General features: G+C 38.3%; 1 protein-coding gene and 1 pseudogene across 3 annotated transcripts in view; one reads left to right on the top strand and one right to left on the bottom strand.

The window, feature by feature from the left end:
* The first annotated feature begins 3,433 nt into the window (after positions 1-3,433).
* Positions 3,434-22,577, top strand: part of LOC146463161 (perlucin-like protein) — a 30,931-nt gene continuing 11,787 nt past the window's right edge. Inside the window, exons 1-3 of one of the 3 annotated variants that reach the window (XM_085084868.1) lie at positions 3,434-3,562; positions 9,796-9,969; positions 10,513-11,134. In XM_085084868.1, the coding sequence (XP_084940994.1) occupies positions 9,804-9,969; positions 10,513-10,967 (621 nt within the window). In that variant the 5' untranslated portion in view covers positions 3,434-3,562; positions 9,796-9,803 and the 3' untranslated portion in view covers positions 10,968-11,134. Of the gene's footprint in view, positions 3,563-7,821; positions 7,951-9,795; positions 9,970-10,512; positions 11,135-22,577 lie in introns of those variants that run through there. The other 2 variants (XM_085084869.1, XM_085084870.1) reach the window with 2 other exon arrangements.
* LOC146463163 (zinc finger MYM-type protein 1-like) lies at positions 11,956-13,912 on the bottom strand (annotated as a pseudogene).

Genomic DNA, 22,577 nt, shown 5'->3' with positions numbered 1-22,577 from the left:
CTAAGAAAAAAATTGATGACTTTACCCTCAGTTCCCGCATTCAATGACCGCCGCTGATACTCTTCCATGCGTTCTCTTACGGAAGTCTTTTCAGTAATTCAGTCAACCGTAGCATCAACTGGCTCAAAAGGCAGCAATCACCTCGGCTTTGGCGGTCATCTCAACCGAACCGCCACCCCCTCGATTAATGGGTGTCTTCTTCAACTACTTTCGTTACCCCTCTCAAGTGCTGTATAACTTACGGTATTGTATCCTCTATCTACTTGAAAATGGCAGTGGACAACTTGAGAGCCTATGTTACTTTGGTCGCTGGGCTCTAATTAAAAAATATTTCGTACATTTGTAACCATCTTCAGCGACTCATGAGTAAAAAGTGGAGACGGGGAAAAGTTCGAAACAGACAGGGAAAAAATCGACGAAGAAAAGTAGGAAGGTCATAGCTTAAATTAATAGTTGTTCTGGCGATTGTGTATGCATAGGTGGAGGTCTTAATTGAATTTTTTTCTCGCCAGTTTTGACTTTTTCCTCGTCCCTTGTATCCGTCTAAGATACTTTTTCCGTCTGACTTAAAGTAAGGTTAAAAATTATCATAGACTTTAACTAGCTAGAGTCATGAAGGGAATGCACATTTTTCGAAATATGACTGGTACCTTAGAAATACATCTACACTGCCACACAGGAGATCTCTTATCACACCTTGCATCTAAGAAATGCTCTGATAAAAACCAATGATGTCTAGGATATATTTATGAGAAAGAACGAGACGTTGAATTAAACTGAAAACAACATCGCATAAACAAATTTTCCTTTTATTGCATTCGACGAAACGGTAATAATTAAAAAACGACAGCAGAGAGAACGTATTCTTAAAGCCCGTTTCGTATTCCATTTAATATTGGGATATTTCCTAAAAGCCGGTATTGATTGTTCGAGAAGGGGCCATTGTTAGTGGCAACTACACGGAACGGATGATACGTAATAAGCATAACTTGAGTGATTGATACTGACTTTGTCTACTGCGAACGTTAAATATATTCCATGTATTGATCAGCAACAATCTAGCCACTTCGGACTAGCGTATACAGATCAGATTGTGTTTAAGAGTTGGCTGTGTTGACGAAGGTCAGTGCTGAGGGTTTTCTCAGTGTAAGGTAAAAAAGATGTTGAAAGCTTGTTAAAAGGGCGTTGAATTAATTTTAAAAGTGCTTATAGCTTTCACTCAACATCGATTCAACATTTCCCCTGTTCTCGAAAATGTTGAATGGCGTTGAAGCCGTTTGAAAACTCCGTTCAGTTTTTGCCTCTAATATTTTACCAACATCCGTTCAATTTTTGATGAAGGAATGTTCTTCAAATGTTGCTGAATCGCTGCAAGGCAAGTGAACGAGACTTGAGTACGATTATCAGTGATTGTTCAGTGCGTTTACTATTTTGGGGTAATTATAAATTTTAAATAGAACAAAAGTTAGTTCATAGCTCTTCTTTCAGACTGATTTATTGTTGTGTTGTAATTTTTTCGGGAAACCTTTCTTATTGAAATGCGCACGTCAGTATGAGCTTATTCTGCTCTCGTGAATTTTTTTCCCCTATCGTACTATTTTAAAATAATAATTGACTTTGAGAGTTTTAGGATGAAAAACAGTGTACTCTGAAAGCAGAATTAAGATAGAAATTTCAGAAATAAATTCCATTTTGTGTCAGATTTTGCCAGCATATAAGTACTTAAAGTGGACTAGACGCGTGAACGATATAATTATCCCAATTAAAAAGAACCCTTCCTGATTAGCATGTGTTATTAAAGAAATGGTAAACTCCACAGCCGTGTAACCACGAACCAGCCATGCAATCAATTTTCGAAAGCGTTTGTTAATTCATTGAAAACGAAGTTCCTTTATCAATAACCTATGAAAGTAATGTCCTGGAATTTTAGAAGTTGGAAAATTTAATTAAGAAATGCTAGACGTGCAGCTTCCAGTTGTCGAGTTGGGAGGTTTGCTAAGAACTCATGATCAAGCAGCTCAGTTCCAATTCAACCTCCCGAGCGTTTGGAATTTCTTAATTAAATTTTCGAACTTCTCTATAATTCCAAGACCGTTTATTTTCAAAGGTAATTGATAAAGGAAATTAGTTTTCAATGAATTAACAAACGTTTTCGAAAACGATTTTTTTTTCTAGCCTGATCTTCCTGGTGAGGATACAGAAGAAAAGAACTCTGCGTTCAAATACTCAAATATTCATAAGGAAGCAAAAAAAGATGCGTTTATTAGCTGATCAAATTAAATTTTAAACATTGTAATACCTGCATGCTGGATTATTTCGGATGAAAATCTTATCAAAATCTTTCATAGTTTCGGCGCTTAATAGAACCAAGAGCCACAAGTTTAAGCTTCTTGAAAAAACACATAAACTTCCATTGTGGCTATATTTCTCAAACTATGTCTGCGGCCAAAGCTCTTTAAAGTCGGCACATCTAGGACAGCCCTTTTAAAAACAAACCAATATTTTGATGCTCGATATTTACACTGTACTTGTATTAGACTAAATAAAATTATAGATTCATCGTGCTAATGGTTTAAACAAAAGTTTGACGTTTCATACAGATCTGCTGCAAAGTGCACGTGATCAAAATACAAAAACTTGAAATTCACGGTTGTTATGTATTATAATAGTCTTCCGCTTTTACAATATTAAGCACCGTGAACCAAGCCGTCGATTCTGTTTTCCATTTCATCCATCAATCATTTAGATACCTTATTTTCCTCTTCCAAGCCTAATTTAACTAGCAGAGCTCTATAACCAGTGTTATAAATTCTACTTCGCCCATTTTATTTGTAACTGCACAGAGGTAGTGGCCAACACGAAAGCCTTGCTCCTTTGGCCACTACGCACTTCTTCCCTAGAGGGTAAAATCACTTAAATTAATTGCTCTGTATGTTTAATTTTTTTCTTGCTGTAAAATATATTGTATTTCATTCGAGTAAGTGTGAATAACAAATTGAATTGAATTGAATTGAATTGAATTAAGGGTTCACCAGAACAAAATTTAAACGATATACTTAAAATGCTGTCTTCTGTGTGCCCATTACATATTGATCTGCTCGAATACTTATACTTTAGGAAACGGAATTCTATTTCCTGAATTTATTAGCTGTTTGTTTTACCAAATGGTAGCTGACCTTTTTTCGCATTTTTAATAACATATTTACCCAGCCCTTCAAAACGAAAGAAATTAGGTTTCCCGTGTAACGAAATTTTGAGCAAAAAGTTTTTCAACGAAAACTGTAGATTCTATTTATAGCTCTATCCGAATTTCTGAGGCTTTAGCTCAAACGCAACCATGACTCGGAAAAGCATGGCTGTTCAGTTGTCACTAGCAACTACACTAAAATGCACGTGTGATTAAAATGCAAGACTCGAATGATTGAAAGATTTGTCCCCTCCTTCAGCTGATTTTATTCGGTTGATCAGTAACATAGTTCAGTTCCACTTCAAATTAGCGAACTGTCCGTTTGTGCTTTGGAGCTGACTTGACCGAGTGGAAGTACGGTGATACAACTGAAAGGTACTGAACGATCTCAACCTTTTAACTTAACTTACTAGATGAGATAAACAGTGTTTATCTGAATATGCTCTTCTGTAGAACAGATGACAGCAAAAGGTCTTTCAGAAAATACGTACTCAAATTTCTCGGATCTCGCATTCTTGAGTTTTGCAGCGGTCGCTTCTCTAACTTTTCGCGTGCCCGCTTAAAGTCGTCCTCTTTGTCTAAAGAATACTAGAGTAGACATTTTAAGTTCCTTCAAACATGATTTCACATTGGTGGAGCGCGGAGTCTTTCCCTATCCCTCCAAAGTCAGTCCAACAAACTCGACCAAGAAAGTACCCGGTGGTATCTCCAGTATTGAAAGGAATGCCTATATTTTAAACTCTGAATTATTTTGGTTAAACTCGGCGGACTAATTAATATCCGTCACAAAAGAACTAATCCAAGCACGTACCACCTACAAGTTGAAGGTTCAGATATCTTTGTTTAATTTTTCTAGCTTTTGTTTTTAATTCTGCATATTAGGGTGTCTTATTTTCATGTTTGATTGATTAACAAAAATAGAAATTGGAATTTTCGTGTTCAAATCATTCATAGCTGAGTTCGAAAAATGAATTTTATCATATTGTCCCTTCCTGGGGTTGATCTGAGGGCGAGGTTTCAAGACTGAACTAGAAGTTCAAATCCCAAATTTCTTAAATTTTGGAAGCAAACAAAGAAAGACATCAGCCCTGATGAACTTTTATCAGGAAATTTGAACGAATGTAAACATACGCTCATTCTGACCAATATTTCTCTGACAATATAGTCACAAGACAAGGCGAACGAAATTATAGCATTCATTTTCCGCCTTGATATTGAAATTAAAATTGAAATGAAAAACAAAGCTTTATATTATCTCAATTGGATTAATTATTACTATATTATTTGTATTTTTCTTAACTGAAGTAGTGTTTCCCCAGAGTTAAACCTATCGGCAAAAGTTTCATCCAGAGTAACCTCCATTACAATCCCATCTGTTTACAGGTCCATTTTAAACATAAAAACAAACATTTTCTTTAGTTTCATTGGTAAGAAGTTACAATTGCTGTTTAGATAGGCCCCTACCACGGAAAATTCCTGAATTCCTCGCCTTGTTAAACTGCGACGCTGGCCTTTATGTCGTTGAGTTGTCGTTAAAAATATGTTTCTTTGGCTAAAGAGACCATTTACATTTACTCAGAGTCCATCCAACCAGATTGAAATTGGGAAAAATTATCTTAGACTTTCACTAGCTAGAGTCACGAGAAGGATGCACATTTTTCGAAATATCACTGGTATCTTAGAAATACGTCTACACTGCCACACAGGCGATCTCTTATCAAACCTTGCGTCTATGCAATGTTCTGATAAAAACCAATGATGTCTGGGATATATTAATCTGAGAAAGAACAAGACGTTGGATTAAACTGGAAACCATATCGTATTAACGAATTTTTCTTTTACTGAATTCAACAAAACATGCTCGAGGTGGACAGCCCTTGTTTACGGTAAGGAGGCATATACTAAGCATCCTAATTTCGCTAACATTTCATTTAAATGCTAACTTAAAAGAATTCCATTTAATATTGGGATATTTCATAAAAGCCAGTTTTGATTGTTCGAGAAGGGGCTTTTGTTAGTGGAAACTACACAAGCTTGATACGTAATAAGCATAACTTGAGTGATTGATACTGACTTTGTCTACTGAACGTGAAATATATTCCATGTATTGATCAGCAACAATGTAGTCACTTCGGACTAGCGTACGGATTGGATTGTGTTTAACAGCCAGGAAAATCGATTCTTATAGACGCTTAGAGCTGCAAACAAAATAGCTGTCCACTCGGTCGTTCAGCTGTTCATCTAGTTTCGCGGGTTCGTTGACTAGGTTTCTCGTTCGTTCGTTTTTGCCGGCGAGCGCTCGGCGAAACGTTTGATAGTTAACTCGGTCATTCGGCTATCCGTTCGCTCGGGCTTCCGTTTGTTCGTTCGTTCGTTTGCGATTCTGGTTTGTTCAGTTGTTCCTCCGTTTGTCCAGTTCTTCTTGCTATTGATGAGCCTAATCATGTTATAAACAATAAAATTTAACCAATTAAAAGCTGTATTAAAACCTTACGAAGAAGTTCCTTCATGTTTTATACCTATGGCTGTCATGCTACAGAGAAAGAGTTCTTCTTTCTCCGATCAAACACAGATTCGGTTTTTGCCTCGAACATTCTACCAACATCCGTTCATTTTTTGCTGAAGGAATGTTTTTCAAATGTTGCTGAATCGCAGCAAGGCAAGTGAACGCGACTTGAATACGATTATCAGTGATTCTTCAGGGCGTTGACTATTTTGGGGTAATTAAATTTTAAATAGAATAAAAGTTAGTTCATAACTTTGAGAGTTTTAGGATGAGAAACAGTGTACTCTGTAAGCAGAATTAAGATACAAATTTTAGAAATAAATCCCATTTTATGTCAGATTTTGCCAGTATATATGTACTTAAAGTCGACTAGACGCGCAGATTAGCATGTGTTGTAAAAGAAATGGTAACAGACGCAACAGCTGTGCAACCGCGGACCAGCCGTACAATCAATTTTCGAAAGCGTTTGTTAATTCATTGAAAACGAATTTCCTTTATCAATTACCTATGAAAGTAAACGGTCCTGGAATTTTAGAAGTTGGAAAATTTAATTAAGAAATGCTAGACTTGAAGCTTGCAGTTGTCGCGTTGGGACGTTTGCTAAGCACTCAAGAAGCTGGCTAGCAATTCAACCTCCCGCGTGCATCCATAACTCGATTATTGCATGCTGCGCGTTTAGCATTTCCTAATTAAATTTCCGAACTTCTCTATAATTCCAACCCCGTTTATTTTCAAAGGTAATTGATAAAGGAAATTAGTTTTCAATGAATTAACAAACGCTTTCGAAAAATGATTTGTTTTTCTTACTGGTGAGGATACGGAAGAAATGTTTAAAAGCCGAACTCTGCGTTCAAATATTCAAATTCTCAAATGTAGGAAACAAATAAAGAAAGGCAGCAAACAAAGCTGCGTTTATTAGGAAATTAAATTAAATTTTAAACTTTTAATACCTGCATGCTGGATTTTTCGGATGAAGGACTTATGAAAATCTTTCATAGTATCGGTGCTAATGGAACCAAGAGCGACAAGTTTAAGCTTCTTGAAAAAAACACGTAAACTTCCATTGCGGCTTTATTTCTCAAACCATGTCTGCGGCTAAAGTTCTTTAAAGTCGGCACATCTAGGACAGCCCTTTTAACAACAAACCAATATTTTGATTCTCGATATTTACACTGTAGTTGTATTAGACTAACTGAAATTATTAATAGATTCATCGTGCTAATGGTTTAAACAAAAGTTTGAGGCCTTGTTCATACAGATCTGCTGCAAAGTGAACGAAATACAAAAACTTGAAATTCACGGTTGTTATGTATTAAAGTCTTGCGCTTTAAGTAAGGTGTTTATAAAAATTCAACTTTTTACAATATTATGCACCGTGAACCAAGTCGTCGATTCTGTTTACCATTTCATCCATCAATCATTTAGATACCTTATTTTCCTCTCCCAAGCCTAATTTATCTATCAGAGCTCTATAACCAGTGTTATAGATTCTACTTCGCCCATTTTATTTGTAACTGCACAGCGGTAGTGGCCAACACGAAAGCCTTGCTCCTTTGGCCGCTACGCACTTCTTCCCTAGAAGGTAAAATCACTTAAATAAATTGCTCTGTACGTTTAATTTTTTTGTTACTGTAAAATATATTGTATTTCATTCGAGTAAGTGTGAATACCAAATTAAATTGAATTGAATTAAGGGTACACTAGTGACAAAATTTTAAACAAAATACTTAAAATGCTGTCTTCTGTTTGCCCAAATACATATTGATCTGCTCGAATACTTAAGCTGAAAAATCAAGTTGGAAAACGTTTTAGGAAACGGAATTCTATTTCCTGATTTTATTAGCTGTTTTTTTGACCAAATACTAGCTGACCTTTTTTCGCATTTTTAATAACATATTTACCCAGCCCTTCGACACGAAAGAAATTAGGTTTCCTGTGTAACGAAATTTTGAGCAAAAATTTTTTTAACGAAAACTATAGATTTTATTTACAACTTTATCCGAATTTCTGAGGTTTTATATCGAACGCAACCATGACTCGAAAAAGGATGGCTCTTCAGTTGTCTCTAGCAACTACACTGAAACGCACGTGTGATTGAAATGCAAAACTCCGATGATTGATAGGTTTGTCCCCTCCTTCAGCTGATTTTATTCGGTTGATCAGTAACATAGTTCAGTTCCACTTCAAATTAGCGAGCTGTCCGTTTGTGCTTTGGAGTTAACTTGACTGAGTGGAAGTACGGCGATACAACTGAAAGGTACTAAATGATCTCAACCTTTTTACCTACTGAATAACTAGATGATATAACAGTGTTTATCTGAATATGCTCTTCTGTAGAACAGACGACAGCAAAAGGTCTTTCAGAAAATACGTACTCAAATTTCTCGGATCTCCCATTCTTGAGTTTTGCAGCGATCGCTTCTCTAACTTTTCGCGTGTCTTAAAGTCGTCCCCCTTGTCTGAAGAATACTAGAGTAGACATTTTAAGTTCCTTCAAACATGGTTTCACATTGGTGGAACGCTCTTTCCCTCCGAAGTCAGTCCAACAAACTCGACCAACAAAGTACCTGGTGGTATCTCCAGTATTGAAAGGAATGCCTATATTTTGAACTCTGAATTATTTTGGTTAATCTCGGCGGACTAATAAAAATCCTTCACAACAGAACTAATCCAAGCACGTACCACCTTCAAGTCGAAGGTTCCGTTATCCTTGTTTAAATTTTCTCGCTTTTGTTTTTAATGATTGCATGTTAGGGTGTCTTATTCTCATGTTTTATTGATTAAGAAAAATAAAAATTGGAATTTCCTCCTCAATTTTCGTGTTCAAATCATGTAAAGCTGCGTAGGAAAAATGAATTTTATCATATTGTCCCTTCCTGGGGGGGATCTGAGGGTGAGGTTTCAAGACTGAACTAGAAGTTTAAATCCCGAATTTCTTAAAGTTTGGAAGCAAACAAAGAAAGACAATAGCCCTGATGGATTTTTAACAGGAAATTTGAACGAATGTAAACATACGCTGATTCTGACCAATATTTCTCTGACAATATAATCACAAGACAAGGCAAACGACATTATAGCATTCATTTTCCGCATTGATATTTAAAATTAAAACTGAAATGAAAAAAAATTAAAGCTGTCTATTATCTCAATTGGATTAATTATTACTATATTTTTTGCATTTTTCTTATGTGAAGTGGTGTTTCCCCAGATTTAAACCTATAGGCAAAAGTTTCCATCCAGAGTAACCTCCATTACAGTCCCATCTGTTTCATGTCCATTTTAAACATGAAAACAATTATTTTCTTTAGTTTCATTGGTAAGAAGTTTCAGCTGCTGTTTACGTAGGCCTCTATTCCGCGGAACTGATTTAAATTCCTTGTCTTGTTAAACTGCGACGCTGGCTTTTATGTCGTTGAGTTTTAACCAGTGTAATAATTTACATACAGTAGTTCCTGCATTTTCATTGGCTAAGAGGATGTCAATTTATCCTAAACAGTGCAAAATATTGAAATTTTCAGTGCAGGCGGTGAAATTTCCCGTGCAGATTGATGCGATTTACAGAGTAACAAAACTTTTTTCATTTTACACGTTTTCTAATCAGTCTTTTGATTGTTAAGTGTTCTGGACGACAAATTTCAGTTGCTTTGATCAGTAATGAAAAAATTTGTACTAAGACGCGTCAGTGTAAAACTTATGACAGGCTGTCAATCTCCCATGTTATAGGCGGGGCATATTCACGTCACGTAACCAAATTAAATAGCGTGATGCAAACTGTTGTGCGGCAAAATAATCACACTTGAAAAGTTTACAAGGCTACAAATAACACGAGCCATATACCTTTCACACGTTTTCAAAAATGCAAATAGTTTCCGGTTATAAACAAGCATGTCACTTTTTTGGATATGTCCAGAAATGCACGCTTATAAGATGCATGAACTGTAAGATAGACATCACAAGGTGTCCCCAACCCTAAATTCTTATTAAAACACAAAAAATTATGTCAAACATGAAGTCGTATGAAAAAGGTCTGTCTTATATATAAAGTTCAGGGTTAGGTGCATTTCTGGGCATAAATGGACTCTCTCTCACTCTCGTTCCGCAGAACCAAAGATGGCTTTAAAGGAAACAGTGTTCATCATGTTCTTCATCCTGTCGCCTATCGTAGCGGATCTTGGGGAAGATCTGCAGAAGGAGATAGACGAGATTAAACAAGTGATTAATGAACAGGTCCTAAAGGCGCTGGATGATCTGTCAACAAAGGCTGGAAAGTGCATAGGTGCGAGAATTGTAGTTTTATCAAGTTAAAAAACATGAAATAAAAAAACATTTATTAAACGACCCCTTGTTCATTTCCCTAGAGTAGCTGCCTGAGTAGAGGTTTGACTGAATTCATGATTTCATAAAATTGCTTTTCTAAATTAGTAATTCCCTTGAAGAGAAGCTAAAACAATTATAGCTTGAATGTTAATTCACAATAGGGGTACAAATTAAATCACATGAAAGCTAATTTCGTTATTCGGTTTGGATCTAAAAAAGGTAAAGCAAAAGGTCAATTTGTATCGCTGGGAAAGAGCATAAAACATTAAATGTCGTTGAAGTTGATATATAACTCAGTTGCTTAGTTAACTTTGAACTTTTACAGAACCTTTCCTGATGCGGCATTTTTTTATAGTTTCAATTATGTAAGATTTGCCTACTTACACTGTCGACCTATGTAAATTCTAACATGTATATTCTCTGACTATGTAGACATATCTGAACGAAAGACAGAATGCAAACAGACCATGGTATATTTGTTTCAATTTTTTTGCTTTTTCAGGTTGTCCAACTGGCTGGGTTAGACATGGAAAATCGTGTTACTACATCGACGATACTCCAACCCAAACTTGGAGTGCTGCTCGAGCAGCTTGCAAAGGTCTGGGTGCAGACCTGCCTATAATCAGCTCAGCAGATGAAAACAAGTTCATCGGTGACCTGGTGTTTAAACAGGCCACACTCACGTGGGGTGGTGCCTGGATTGGAATCCAGCGACATCAGGCAGATGATAAGCTGTACTGGATTGATGGCACTCCAGTAGCCGGTGGGTATACTACATGGGCAAGGGGGAATCCAAGCAACTCAGGAGGTAACGAGGATTGTGGCCACATCATGGGAAAGGCTGGTCCAGGATGGGAGCACCAGGAAAAAATGTGGAATGATGTACCCTGCGCTTTGACGGCCAGTTGGTTTCGAAACAAGTACCCAGTTATTCTGTGCGAGAAGTCACTGATTTAAGGAGTACAGCTCTTTCTTAGAGCGCAGCCGCTCATGGGGTTTCATTATCGTGTTAAGTTAAAGGTGAAAATACTAACTAATCAAAAGCCAGCTGACTTCTAGTCAACTTGTATTGTAAGTTAAAGTCAATATAAACTGAGTCAATTAAAAAAAGGGTGTTGGAAACAAATTCTAAATGTGGTTTTATTTGGGTGCCTTTTGAAGTAATTCGGTTGGGGGGTGTTTCTTCTGCCGCATGGAGTCAGCAAGGGGGGTCATGACATCTGCGCGATGCGGGTGCCTTTATTCTCTTCGTAGCTTTCTTTGCCCTACCGGTACACAATCTTTATTTTGTTTCTTTCTTAGGTTCACCATTGACATCTCCACTCATTGTGGTTAGGCTTCGAGTAAGAAGCTTCCAACTCCTTTAAACAACGTTTGGAGTTCTTCATCGTTAACGTCTACTTGTGACAGAACTTTAAAAATAGTGGCTCTCTTGACTGCTATGATTATTCCTTCAAAAAAGTATCCCCACCGTGAGACGCTTCCGGCGGAATGAAATGTTAGCAGTTATTCTGTAGACTTTCTCGTGATCCATGTTTCCCATTAACTCCTTGATCTCAGGTGTTTGTTCAACGTAGTCGGTTCTTCGTTGGGCCACCGTACATGTTAATGCATTCAAGAAAGCATGTGTTGAAGCTACCACAAAGGTAATATAACCTCCAGCATTCTGTAACAATGTGTTATAACATACAGGGCAAAATTATTGAATGCTGATTGGTCGAAACAGAGGGCATTTTTTTGTTAATTTTCCTTTCAACGCAGGGCCCGTTCAGCAACTTTTCGAGTGGGGGGAGGGAAGGGGGGTTTGAAAAGCAAACTAGTAAGATGGGCCAACTACAGGGGGGGGGGGGGGGGGAATCCGGGGACATGCTTCCCCGGATAATTTTGATTTTAACCCCTCTCAAATGCCGAGAAATGCATTTTAAATTAACCAATGCCGGAATTCCTTAATTACTATACTGTTACCTAATAAAAACTGATATAACTTTATTTTCTCCGATCTTTTAATTCACCATCATACAATGATATCTCCTTTGCTGACACCAACTCTAAAATAAACCAGGAATTCAAACGATTTAACTTCCACTGCATTCAACACAACAATGTATAATTGGTGCATCAATCAGAATGAAAACAAAGCCAAAAAAAAAAAAACTGAGAAAGTGGCTGATATTTACTGTGTAACAGATTCCTTAAAAATACCAAAATTTCTCTCTCTGTTATTGGTACGGTGGGCAAATTTGTTAGTAGTATCTACAAAAAAAAGGCTCTCTATTCTTTCTTTATGACTGTTTAATATCGTCAGGTTGCTAAATCATTCTTGTGTCATTGTGGAGCGAAGCCATATCATGTTTTCAATCTTCGGGCAGTGGAAGATGATCTTTCACCAGATGCACTTGTTGCCGGATTTACCAATAAAAGTTTGCATACTGAAATGACTTAGTTTATCATTTTTCTTTCTGGGTCAGGCAACTCTTTGATTTTAATTACGATGTTGTCAAAACATAAAAATCACCTTCCTTCAGTAGCACTTTCAAAATTTCCAGCTGGGCAGTAAACATTTCAACATCGACATCATTGGCGTAAGATATTTCCATGAACTGTAGCTCTCTGGAGTTATCCTACGAGTTGAGGGCCTTAAATAAAAGAGACTCCATCTTTGCATATGCAGCAAAGCTCGCTGGATCAAAACGCTGCTCAATAGCATTGACCATTAAGTCAATGGATTCAAAGTATATCTGCCTGTAATAGTCTTGTGTCGTCGCAGGATATGCTGGCTCTCCAGTGCCACTTCAATCCTCCTAGGCGCGCGTGTTTCCTTGGAAACACTGGCCCTGTCATGGAAGAGTAGTTTTTACTTTTCAGTATAACGGCATCATAAAATGATTTGAAGTTTGCATCACTACGCATTTTCTACAGGACCTCTTTGGTAAGATGAGCGACTCGTTTACCACTAATAGCTGACATCCTCGTTTGCTGTAAGGTTTTCGATAAATTATCTGTGCGAGAAAACAGGCGCTGCCCCAAATTCAGCCCAAAGAAGGACTCGAAAGTGTTCATTTGCGCTTGGCACCCAATAATCCGTCCACATATGTCGGACTGTAGTTTCCCATCAAGGGAAATTATCCACTCCTGAAGAAGAGCTGCGTAATTGTCTTGGATTTGCTGAAAACAGCTCGCGAACACTGTCCATCTAGTAATTCCTATTATGCCCTTGGCTGCAGATTCGGGTTCTTCAAGGTTTTCTTTTATTTCTCCCAGTAGATTTTCTCGCTTTGGTGAAAAGTTTACGAGGGTAACGACTTCTTTTGCAGTGTCCATAGTGTCTGATAGTAACGTACAGTTTTTTGTAGTGTCCTTCACACTTAGACTTAGGGAATGTCCATGATAGTGAGTTAGAGAAGCCTTCGGTGGAAGGTCCTTGATTCTCTTCGCAACGCCAGTTCTGTGGCCAAGCATGTTGCTGGCTCCATCATTGCATTGTCCCCTACAGTTCGCTAATGGTAACTGTAGTTTCAGTAACACATCTTTTACAGCTGAAACTATTGTCTCCGCACCGATGTCAGGTATGTTGTAAAATCCGAAGAAATCTTCATGGGCTTCTAACTGCTCGTCCACCCATCGAATGCAGATAGTTAAATGTTCCTTGTTACTAATATATGTGTTTTCGTCACATATGATAGAGAAGAAGCCACCACGAATTTCTGACACTAAATCACCGATGACATAATTTGCCATAATGGAAATAATTTCATTTTGAATCCCGTGTGAGGTGTATTTATCTTCTTTCCCTTTCTAGCCATTTTAAAAGCAGAGGCCGGTCACTCTTTTCCTCTTAGCTTTTGCAACTGAATAAAGTTTGATTTGTCATCAGTGTCACTCTGCATGACCAGTACTTGCCAGGCAAGATATTGCAAACACTCTATAACTCTGATGAAACAGATACGGTTAGACTCCATCATCTATTTCGCTGCATCGTTGGACATTTCCAATACATTTCCGCAAGTTGTGGGAAAGTTCATTTGGTAGTCAATGGCCAATTTGTGGCAGTCAGATAGTTGATGCTCCTTGAATTGAGTCAAAGCCTTTTTCAATTTTGAAAACCCTTCGGAAATAAAGGCCAATTCCTTATTTCTGGCAGCGCGCAGATTTAATTTTGCATTTTGTTGCACACAAATGAAACAGAACACAGAATCGTTTTGTTCAGTATAGTGAAGCCAACGAAATTCTCAAAACCACTTTGATTGAAATTAAAGATTCTGTTTGCCACAAAGCTTCTTTGGAAACCTGAAATTTGCAGGTTGGAACGGCTCCGTTACTCGGAAACCTAAAGGTTGACTGGCTGACGAATATTCAACCCGTTGTTGAATCGGAGGAGATGGTCCTTCCCTGGACACTGTAGCTTGTACTACACTGGTGGAGGTAATCAGGGGCACCCAACGGATCGTTTCGGTAAATTATCTGTTCGGAAGGCCCTTAATCCCCTACAATTTTCTAAAGGGAATTTTCACCACGAACTTTCGTGATATGGGAAAATTAAGGCCTAGTGTTTTCGGATTGATAAAAATGTTGTTTCGGGTACCGAAAAAAGGTCAGCTGAGAATTTCGGAAAGGAAATAAGACCGTAGGTTTTCGGGAAATGGACAAAAATGCCCTTGTAATTTCGAAAAGATTCAAGTTCCCCTACAATGACCGAACAGATAAAAATATTATAGCGCTGCCTAAAATAAACCTATAGAGCTTTAAAGGCACTCCAGATAGCCTAAAATAGCGCTTCAAAGGATCTGAGAGGAAACTGTCGTTGGGTGCCCCTGAGGTAATTGCCTGACACGATCTTTACCTGAAAAGGGGGGCTGTCCCCTTGTGGAAAAGTAATCTGAAATTTCAGGCGAAGATCTCTTCTTTCCACCAGCAGCAGCATTCGAGATCCCAGCGTCCTTATTCATGTTACCGAACACCATATGGGCTTCTTTGTTTGTTATTACCGCAGGATTAAATGCCCCTGGATGACCACAGCTATACACAATTCTCCGTTTGAAGTATTCAATGGTGACAAAATGTTGCCAAAAGCAAACGGTGCTCCACAAAACTTGTGGTACAACTGCTTTCTGATCCTGAAACCTTATATTGAAAGAGGTACTTTCTGGACAGTGTTGAACTACACTGAGATGATAGAACGAATGACAAGAAAAACAATAATTTCGCTTCCATTGTTAAAAGATCAAGCAATAACTGAAATAATCGTGGCTTTAGCGATTGAATTCTACAATCAACCCGGCGGCGATTTATTAAAGAATCGCCTTATGAACTAAACACAGTCATGCGGTCCGGATCGAAACGGTCCAATCACAAAATTGCCCGTTTTCCTGAGAGGTCCACACGCCAAAAAAAGCCAGTTAAAGGACATAAACCAAGCGTGAGGCTTGAACTAAAAAGTTATTTAATAATAATAGCTGTTTATGTTACTCGTGATTGTCTGCTTGTCAAATGCTTTTGTTACGAACTAATGAGATTTCTTCTGAAATTTTTTTGCTGCTTTAATTTATTTTTATTTTTTACAGCAAAAAAGTGGGGAGGGGGGGGGGGAAGCCCCCCAGCCCCTTCCTCTACGCGGTCCCTGTTGTTTATGGTTAATTACTTGTTGGTAGCATATTCTTTCTTATGCCAACGAGCAAAATAAAAACATTGACCTCAGAAAAGGTCACCAATTCCCAACTCAGTAAACATTTCTAAATCAGTTCAAAGTTTCCCCGGTTTGAAACACGTGAAGATTCGCTTAAACGGAAATCGGCCAGACAGGGGTCCTCTGAAAGCGATATTTTCCGGTTGCTTTACTTTCCAGGAACTTTAAGGCAAATGACCAATGCCTAAACCTTATTGTAGTTGCTTGTGTGTGTATCTCCGGGTTGTATTCTCTGATCTATCCTTATTTATTAAAAACTGAATCATTGTATAATACCATGCCTTATCCTAGAAGTAACTTTATCCCCGGAATAAATTCTGTTCCTCGAAGAAGGAATAGCACTATTCAGGGAATAAATCTGGGATAAATTTAATACACCTCGCGAAGTGGTAGTAAATTGCTATTTCAGGGATAAATCTGCAAAAACAAGATGGCCGACAAGTTGTTGTTTGGTCGTCTTGCTGATGCAAGACGAGCCAGACCGCGGCGTTTTAGGCTTTTCAATGCACATTTAGATGAATACTTAAGCGAGAAAGACGTCAAGTCAAGATTCCGTTTTGGTAGAGACTTCATAAATTACCTTGCCGATTTGTTGTCCGATGATCTAGCGAGAAACACTGCTCGTAATCACGCACTTTCGCCACTTGTTCACCTTACGTTTCTTTGCATCTGGAAGTTTCCTAGAGGTAATCGGCGTAACATTCGGGCTACCAAGATCCACGGTCTTACGATGCATAACTGCAGTATCACAGGCTCTAGTACGCCGTCAACATATGTTTTATTTAATTGAGTTCAATAACCACACAAAACTGATCAAAAACCACGCATCAGTTCAGTGACAGTAGACCTCAATTGAAAGAATAACAAGTATAGGTGAAGTGTTTTTTATTTCATTGGGACATGTAGGAAGAGAGGAGGGGGAGGGGAGGCTTTCGGGAAAAATGAAAAATCAAAAGCACACCATCAGTTCAATAAATACACACCAGTTCAGTGACAGCAGCCCTCAGTTGTAAAAACAACTATAGAAGAAGTGTTTTTTTTTTTACAATTAATTAGGACAAGTAGGAGGACAGGGGAGAGGGTTTTACGGGGACGCGGTCCGTACTTAGGGCGGGCAGAAAGTACGACGAATAAACGAAAGAGTATCTATATATTCACAAATAATGGTAACAGGCTTCCACGGACGCATTTAAAAATCCTTTGTCCATTTATCTATTGCTTGTCATTGTATTCATGTTTAGCATCAGCTGTCTAATAATGCAGCTTTTTCTTGTACTTAGCTACTCTTCCTGCTTTTCTGTCTTGCTTGTGCGTTAGACCAATGGAGAAACAACTGAACAAACCCGAAGCGCAAACGAACGAACAAGCGGAAACCCGAGCGAACGAACATCCGAGCAAGTGAACGGATAGGCGAATGACCGAGTTAACGATGGACAGCTCTTTTGTTTGCAGTCATAGGCGCTTATAAGGATTGATTTTATGATATTCTAATGCAAACTTAAAAGCGCTTAACTTTTCGGAACGAGTGAGAAGCGATGTAGCTTTCGTTCTTATTACTTAATGTTAAGTAAATATTGAAAATCTTACGCACGTATTTTAGTGAGCTCAACAAAAAGAGAATTAAGAAACAGCATAGGGTGACAAAAGCAAAATCAAGCTCCGTGTGCTCAAAGGTCTGTCTGTCAACAAAAAGAGAATTAAGAAACAGCATAGGGTGACAAAAGCAAAATCAAGCTCCGTGTGTTCAAAGGTCTGTCTCTCAACAAAAAGAGAATTAAGAAACAGCATAGAGTGACAAAAGCAAAATCAAGCTCCGTGTGCTCAAAGGTCTGTCATTCTCGTCAGGGGCACAGTGAACAGTCCCGGCAAAGAGATCAAGAAACGCTAAACAACGAAAAACACGAAGGAAATTTCGTCCTTCACCCCCTTCATAGTGCTTGATCCACAGGTAGCCCGCGCGCGTTGCACTCAATTTCCCGCCAAACCTGTTTGTCATTTGGGAATCCCCTTTGCTGGAAGATTTATACCTAGAATAGCAAACTTATCCCTGGAATAGCTATTCCAAGAATAAATAGTGCTTCCGGGAACCCATTTTTATCCTGATATAGTTATTCCTACAATAGCAGATTTATTCCTGGAATAACTGTTATACCTGGTATAATTTATTCCTTCTTCCAGGAACCAGCCCCAGGGATTTTATTGACTAAGCGGACATGGTATATGAGCCATTATACCTAGCGACCATTAAATTGTCTTCTGTTTGTTCTTGAAAAGCGAAACCAGCAAGATCTTTAGCAATATTATTTATTGATTGTTTTCAGTAAAACAATTATTCCACTCGCGATTGTTGGATATGAGATGATCATAGCCAACAAGTGGGAGTGAAGTAATTGTTTTATTAAACACTGGATCATTTGATAATGCAATTCCAGAGTTTTGATTGGCTCAGCGACCATGGTATATGAGCCATTATATCATACCCAAGAAACAGTGTCCATTTAATTGTCTTCTAGTTGTTCTTGCAAAGCGAAATTAGCAAAATCTAGTGATATTTCTTGAACGTTTTTAATAAAACAATTATTCCACTCCATTTGTTGGATGCGAAATGATTATAGCAATGGTAATGTTGTCTGGACTAATGCGTACCAGTCTCAATCAAGAAAGAGATTTATAGATTACTAGAAAAAGTTGTACAGAAACTTACTTTAACTTTGAAAGAATAAAATCGTTTAATTCCGCCCAATTTTCTCCGATAGATAATGGAAAAGCTGCTTCGAATGTTTGGTGAGGCGAATTTTGGGCAGGACAGCAACTATATCCCTGTTACCCATAGTTTTCAATTCGATTTAAATGTTTGGGACCATCTTGTAATGAAATACAGCAGACAGTACTAAAATATTCTTAGCTCAAGTTGATGACAAGAATGAGGCTGCTTAACAGTCTCTGCTCCTTTATTGAGATAGAAGAATACACTTTTAGTAAAAACCAATCAGGATAAAGGGTTTCATGAAATCAATGGCACATCTCCAGGCGAGTTTATTGTGCCATTGTAAAGAAACCAGTTTTTAAACCTAGCTAGTCTGATTTTGATAAGCCAGTTACCGTCAATAACGGCCAAAATATGTTAATGTAATCCTCCGCAAAAAAATGTATTGACCTCCGCACTCTAATGAGAATCCTCTGCACTTTAATGACAATCCTCCTCAAATAATGTATCCCTTCGCATCTAATGAGAATCCTCCGCGAAAATGAAACGTAAAATATGAAGAGTAACTCAAGAGTAAAACTCTTTACTTAAAATCGCACTTACAGATTTTCGTCTAATTTTGCCCACAACTTGTGTACATTAAGTAGTTCAAATCCTGAAAATTTTGTTTGTAGGTGTTTTACTAGATTTCGAGATTATCGGCGTCATTTGAATAGAAGGGCTTTGCGTTACTGTTATCATCACGAATGGCTATTGGTTTGAAGCAAGAGCAAAAAAGTAAAAATTTAATCATAGCTTGAAATGGTGGTGTAATATGGAGAAAATAAAAACATAGTGTAGTCTACTACTTTTAGCTCTAAAGAAATTCCTTTTTAGATTAGCATCATCGTTGTTATTGCCAGTATCGATAATATAAAGGAATAGCTGCTGTTGTAATCCACACGTTAATCATGATCATCTCTCTCTCAAAAAAAAAGCGTTAAATTATACTCTATGTAGGCGTGCACGGAGCAAACTTCGGAGTAAAGTTTTCGAACATTCCATGCCACAAAGCTTTTGTCTTCCTTTCTTATCTTTTTCGAGAAGGTGTTATTGAATTTCCATTCAGTCCCGGATTATTTCATTTTTCCAGAATAAAGTAAATAAATGTAAATTGGCTGATAATGTGGTGTTATTTAACAAATAAGGAAGCCTCGACTGTGCTCGGTTCTGTTGTAAAGCACGCAGGAAGCGGCTAGAGCAAGAAAGAAGTGTCGGTGTTTCTCCCTACTTCTTGAGTTGCTAAGTGCGTTACAACAGAACAGAGCACAGTCGAGGCTTCTTTATTTGTTTTATGATAAAGAATTATTTTATTTAACCCCGCGTTCACCCTCATTTTCAAAACAAACTTCATTTTCCGAACGAACAGATGTGGCGTCAGTGTGTATCTGTTTTCTGATAAAGCCACTAAAATAAGCCAATCACAATCCTCGTTAGAATGTTTCAAATGATTTGATTGGTTGAACAACACGAAAGCTGTCAGACATGTCGAAACAAGGCATCTTGGTGAAACAAAAACCTTCCTGATTACTAGTTCGGATGCTCTACCACTGAGCTAGCAGTATGCAGGATGTTTGTCCCATGAACCTTAATGGCCTTAGCTCCCACGAGTCTCCTGTAGCTCAGTGGTAGAGCATCCGAACTAGTAATCGGAAGGTCTTAGGTTCGACTCCTGACAGAAGCACTCGGATTTCTTTTTTCCGAGTATGCCTGTGTCACTTTCTAGAATAATCATCATTCTCATTCATTCACCAGGCTGGAAATATACCATCACATTTCTTTCATATACCACACGTTCGACATTCAAACCCTAGCAGTATGCAGGATGTTTGTCCCATGAACCTAGTTTAATGGCCTTAGCTCCCACGAGTCTCCTGTAGCTTAGTGGTAGAGCATCCGAACTAGTAATCCGAAGGTCTTAGGTTCGACTCCTGAAAGGAGCACTCGGATTTCTTTTTTCCGAGTATGCCTGCGTCACTTTCTAGAATAATCATCATTCTCATGTAAGGATCTTGCAAGCTTATTTATTGGTGTATTTGCTAGCTAATTAAATTTTCAGTTCTCTCATTTTTTGTTTGATCTTTTTGTACGAGAATATAGCTAACGAGCGTTTACGGGACCTTTTAGCACTGTTTTTAAGCTTGTGACATTTTTACATCTTTCGTTCTTAAATTTGAGCTCTCCATTTTATGCTATCTTTGGTGTTTATCGTCTCTGCCTTCGATGTAATTTCGACCATTTCGGCGGTTGACATGTTTGCAAGTCTCTGTTTGTTTATATTTCTACTTGGCTCTGTGTTTTAGTCGCTAACTTCTTCGGAAACTTCATTTTCAATCACCGTGTTTTTTGTACTATTATTTACCTTGTATGCACACAGGATGGTCTGTGTCCGTTGAAGCTAAGAGCTCGTTTACGTTTTCTAGGTTAAAAATGACGTCTGGATCGAAAAATTGTAGTAATAATAAATAAATAAAACCGAGAGAGAATTCCAGGAATTTCCCAAATGGGCTGATGGCGTGACATCGTTGCTCCGTCTCCGTGCATCTGTACTCTGATAAAGCACGCTGTTTCAACCAATCAGCGCGCGCGTTATATCGAAATTTTATTTAAACAAGGATAAATGTCATTCTTTTACATATTGTTCCAGAAAGTGAAAACGAGAGATCCTACGAGGCTAGATGTACGCTGGAAAATACTACTTACCAATTTAAACTAAAATAACGATGCGAAGGGTACATTGTGCTCGACAATGAAAATTTTCTTCGGTTGTTATTACACTTTTGCAATATTTATATCAGCAGCAAGCCAGCCTTTGAATCTGAACCCCTTTGCCTTCTCGGGTCCAGGGTAGCGCTATTTTCGGGTTTTCATTTAATTAATTCCGGATCACAGAGTCATTTACAAGGTAATGTATATGCGCACGCCCGCTCGTTCAAACTCTACAAGGCAAGGCGAAAATGAGCGTGAATGGCGCGACCAGACCTGGTGAGTGTTGTTGTGTCGGGGTAGGAGTCGTGATCGTCATCATCCATATTGCTGCCTGACCCGGTGTCGTATTCATCCTCTTGATCTGGCACTTCACCAACAGCAACTATTTCAACCGTGCTATCGTCCACAAACGTGATGCTGGGTACTTGCGAGTCCCCATCGTCATCTGTGACTTGCGGCATAATTTGTTCATTTCCTCTCGACCTTCAACAGTACTAGTTGAGTCACGATTGTGAAACATTACTTTGGAGTAAGGAGGTTGAATGTAATACACAGCTGGTGGGAGAGCTCCGGCTTTGTCTTTTGTGGTTTCACTCCGCACTGTTCTCTGCCTCACAGGACGATATTTGTCCACCAACTCCGTCATCGTTACTTCAATGAGAGGATCTATCCTTGCAGCTGTTGGAGGCTTCGTCACTTCAACATCGGCCAGACTAGATGTTGGCACTGGATAACACGATTTGTCATGTGTAAAGTTTTTGGCGCTCCACTTTGTCGTTCTTTTTAATGATTCTTTTGCAATTGTGCCAAAGTCTCGAGCATACTGTAAAGCTGTGAAAGTCTCGTTTTTGAAGTGGGAGACTGCATGAAGGTTTTCAGCTATAGTGGTCAGTAACGTACGGAGGTCAACGTCACCAAAATAATCCTCATTTATGCTCTTCAAGTTATTTTGCAGTCGTGCCATACCTTGTTCGAGGAGTTCCAACGAGACCTGTGTTTTCTTTGATACAGTTCCTTCGGTACCATTTGTTGCTGCTGCTTCTTTCATGTTGTAGTGCTGTTTGACCGTAGCAACTGTGATTTTAATATATTCATTCACTAATGAAACATTGTTCACAGCATCTTGAAGGGATAGTGATACCACGTCTACTGTTTGAGCACCAATTCCAAAACTGTCGTATAGTTTTCCAAGGGTTTGAAGAAAGGACACGGTACCAGTAAGAGAACCATTCCAGCAGCTACGTCCGACACAAAGATAGTATTCTGCAAACAGCATATTCCTTAGACTTGCACAGGCTCTTCTCCTTTTGTTTCCAGTTTTGCACACCTCTATCATAGTTAAGTTTGAACAACCTTAGTCCTTTTTTTTCTAACATTTATTGCCTTCTCTATGAAACCTTTATTATCTTCACTGCTAGAAATCACTGTT

Source organism: Pavona decussata, unplaced genomic scaffold (assembly GCF_977016875.1).
Source record: "Pavona decussata unplaced genomic scaffold, jaPavDecu1.1 SCAFFOLD_180, whole genome shotgun sequence".
NCBI classification, from domain to species: Eukaryota; Metazoa; Cnidaria; class Anthozoa; order Scleractinia; family Agariciidae; genus Pavona; species Pavona decussata.
This window is presented reverse-complemented; position numbering and strand designations above follow the sequence as displayed.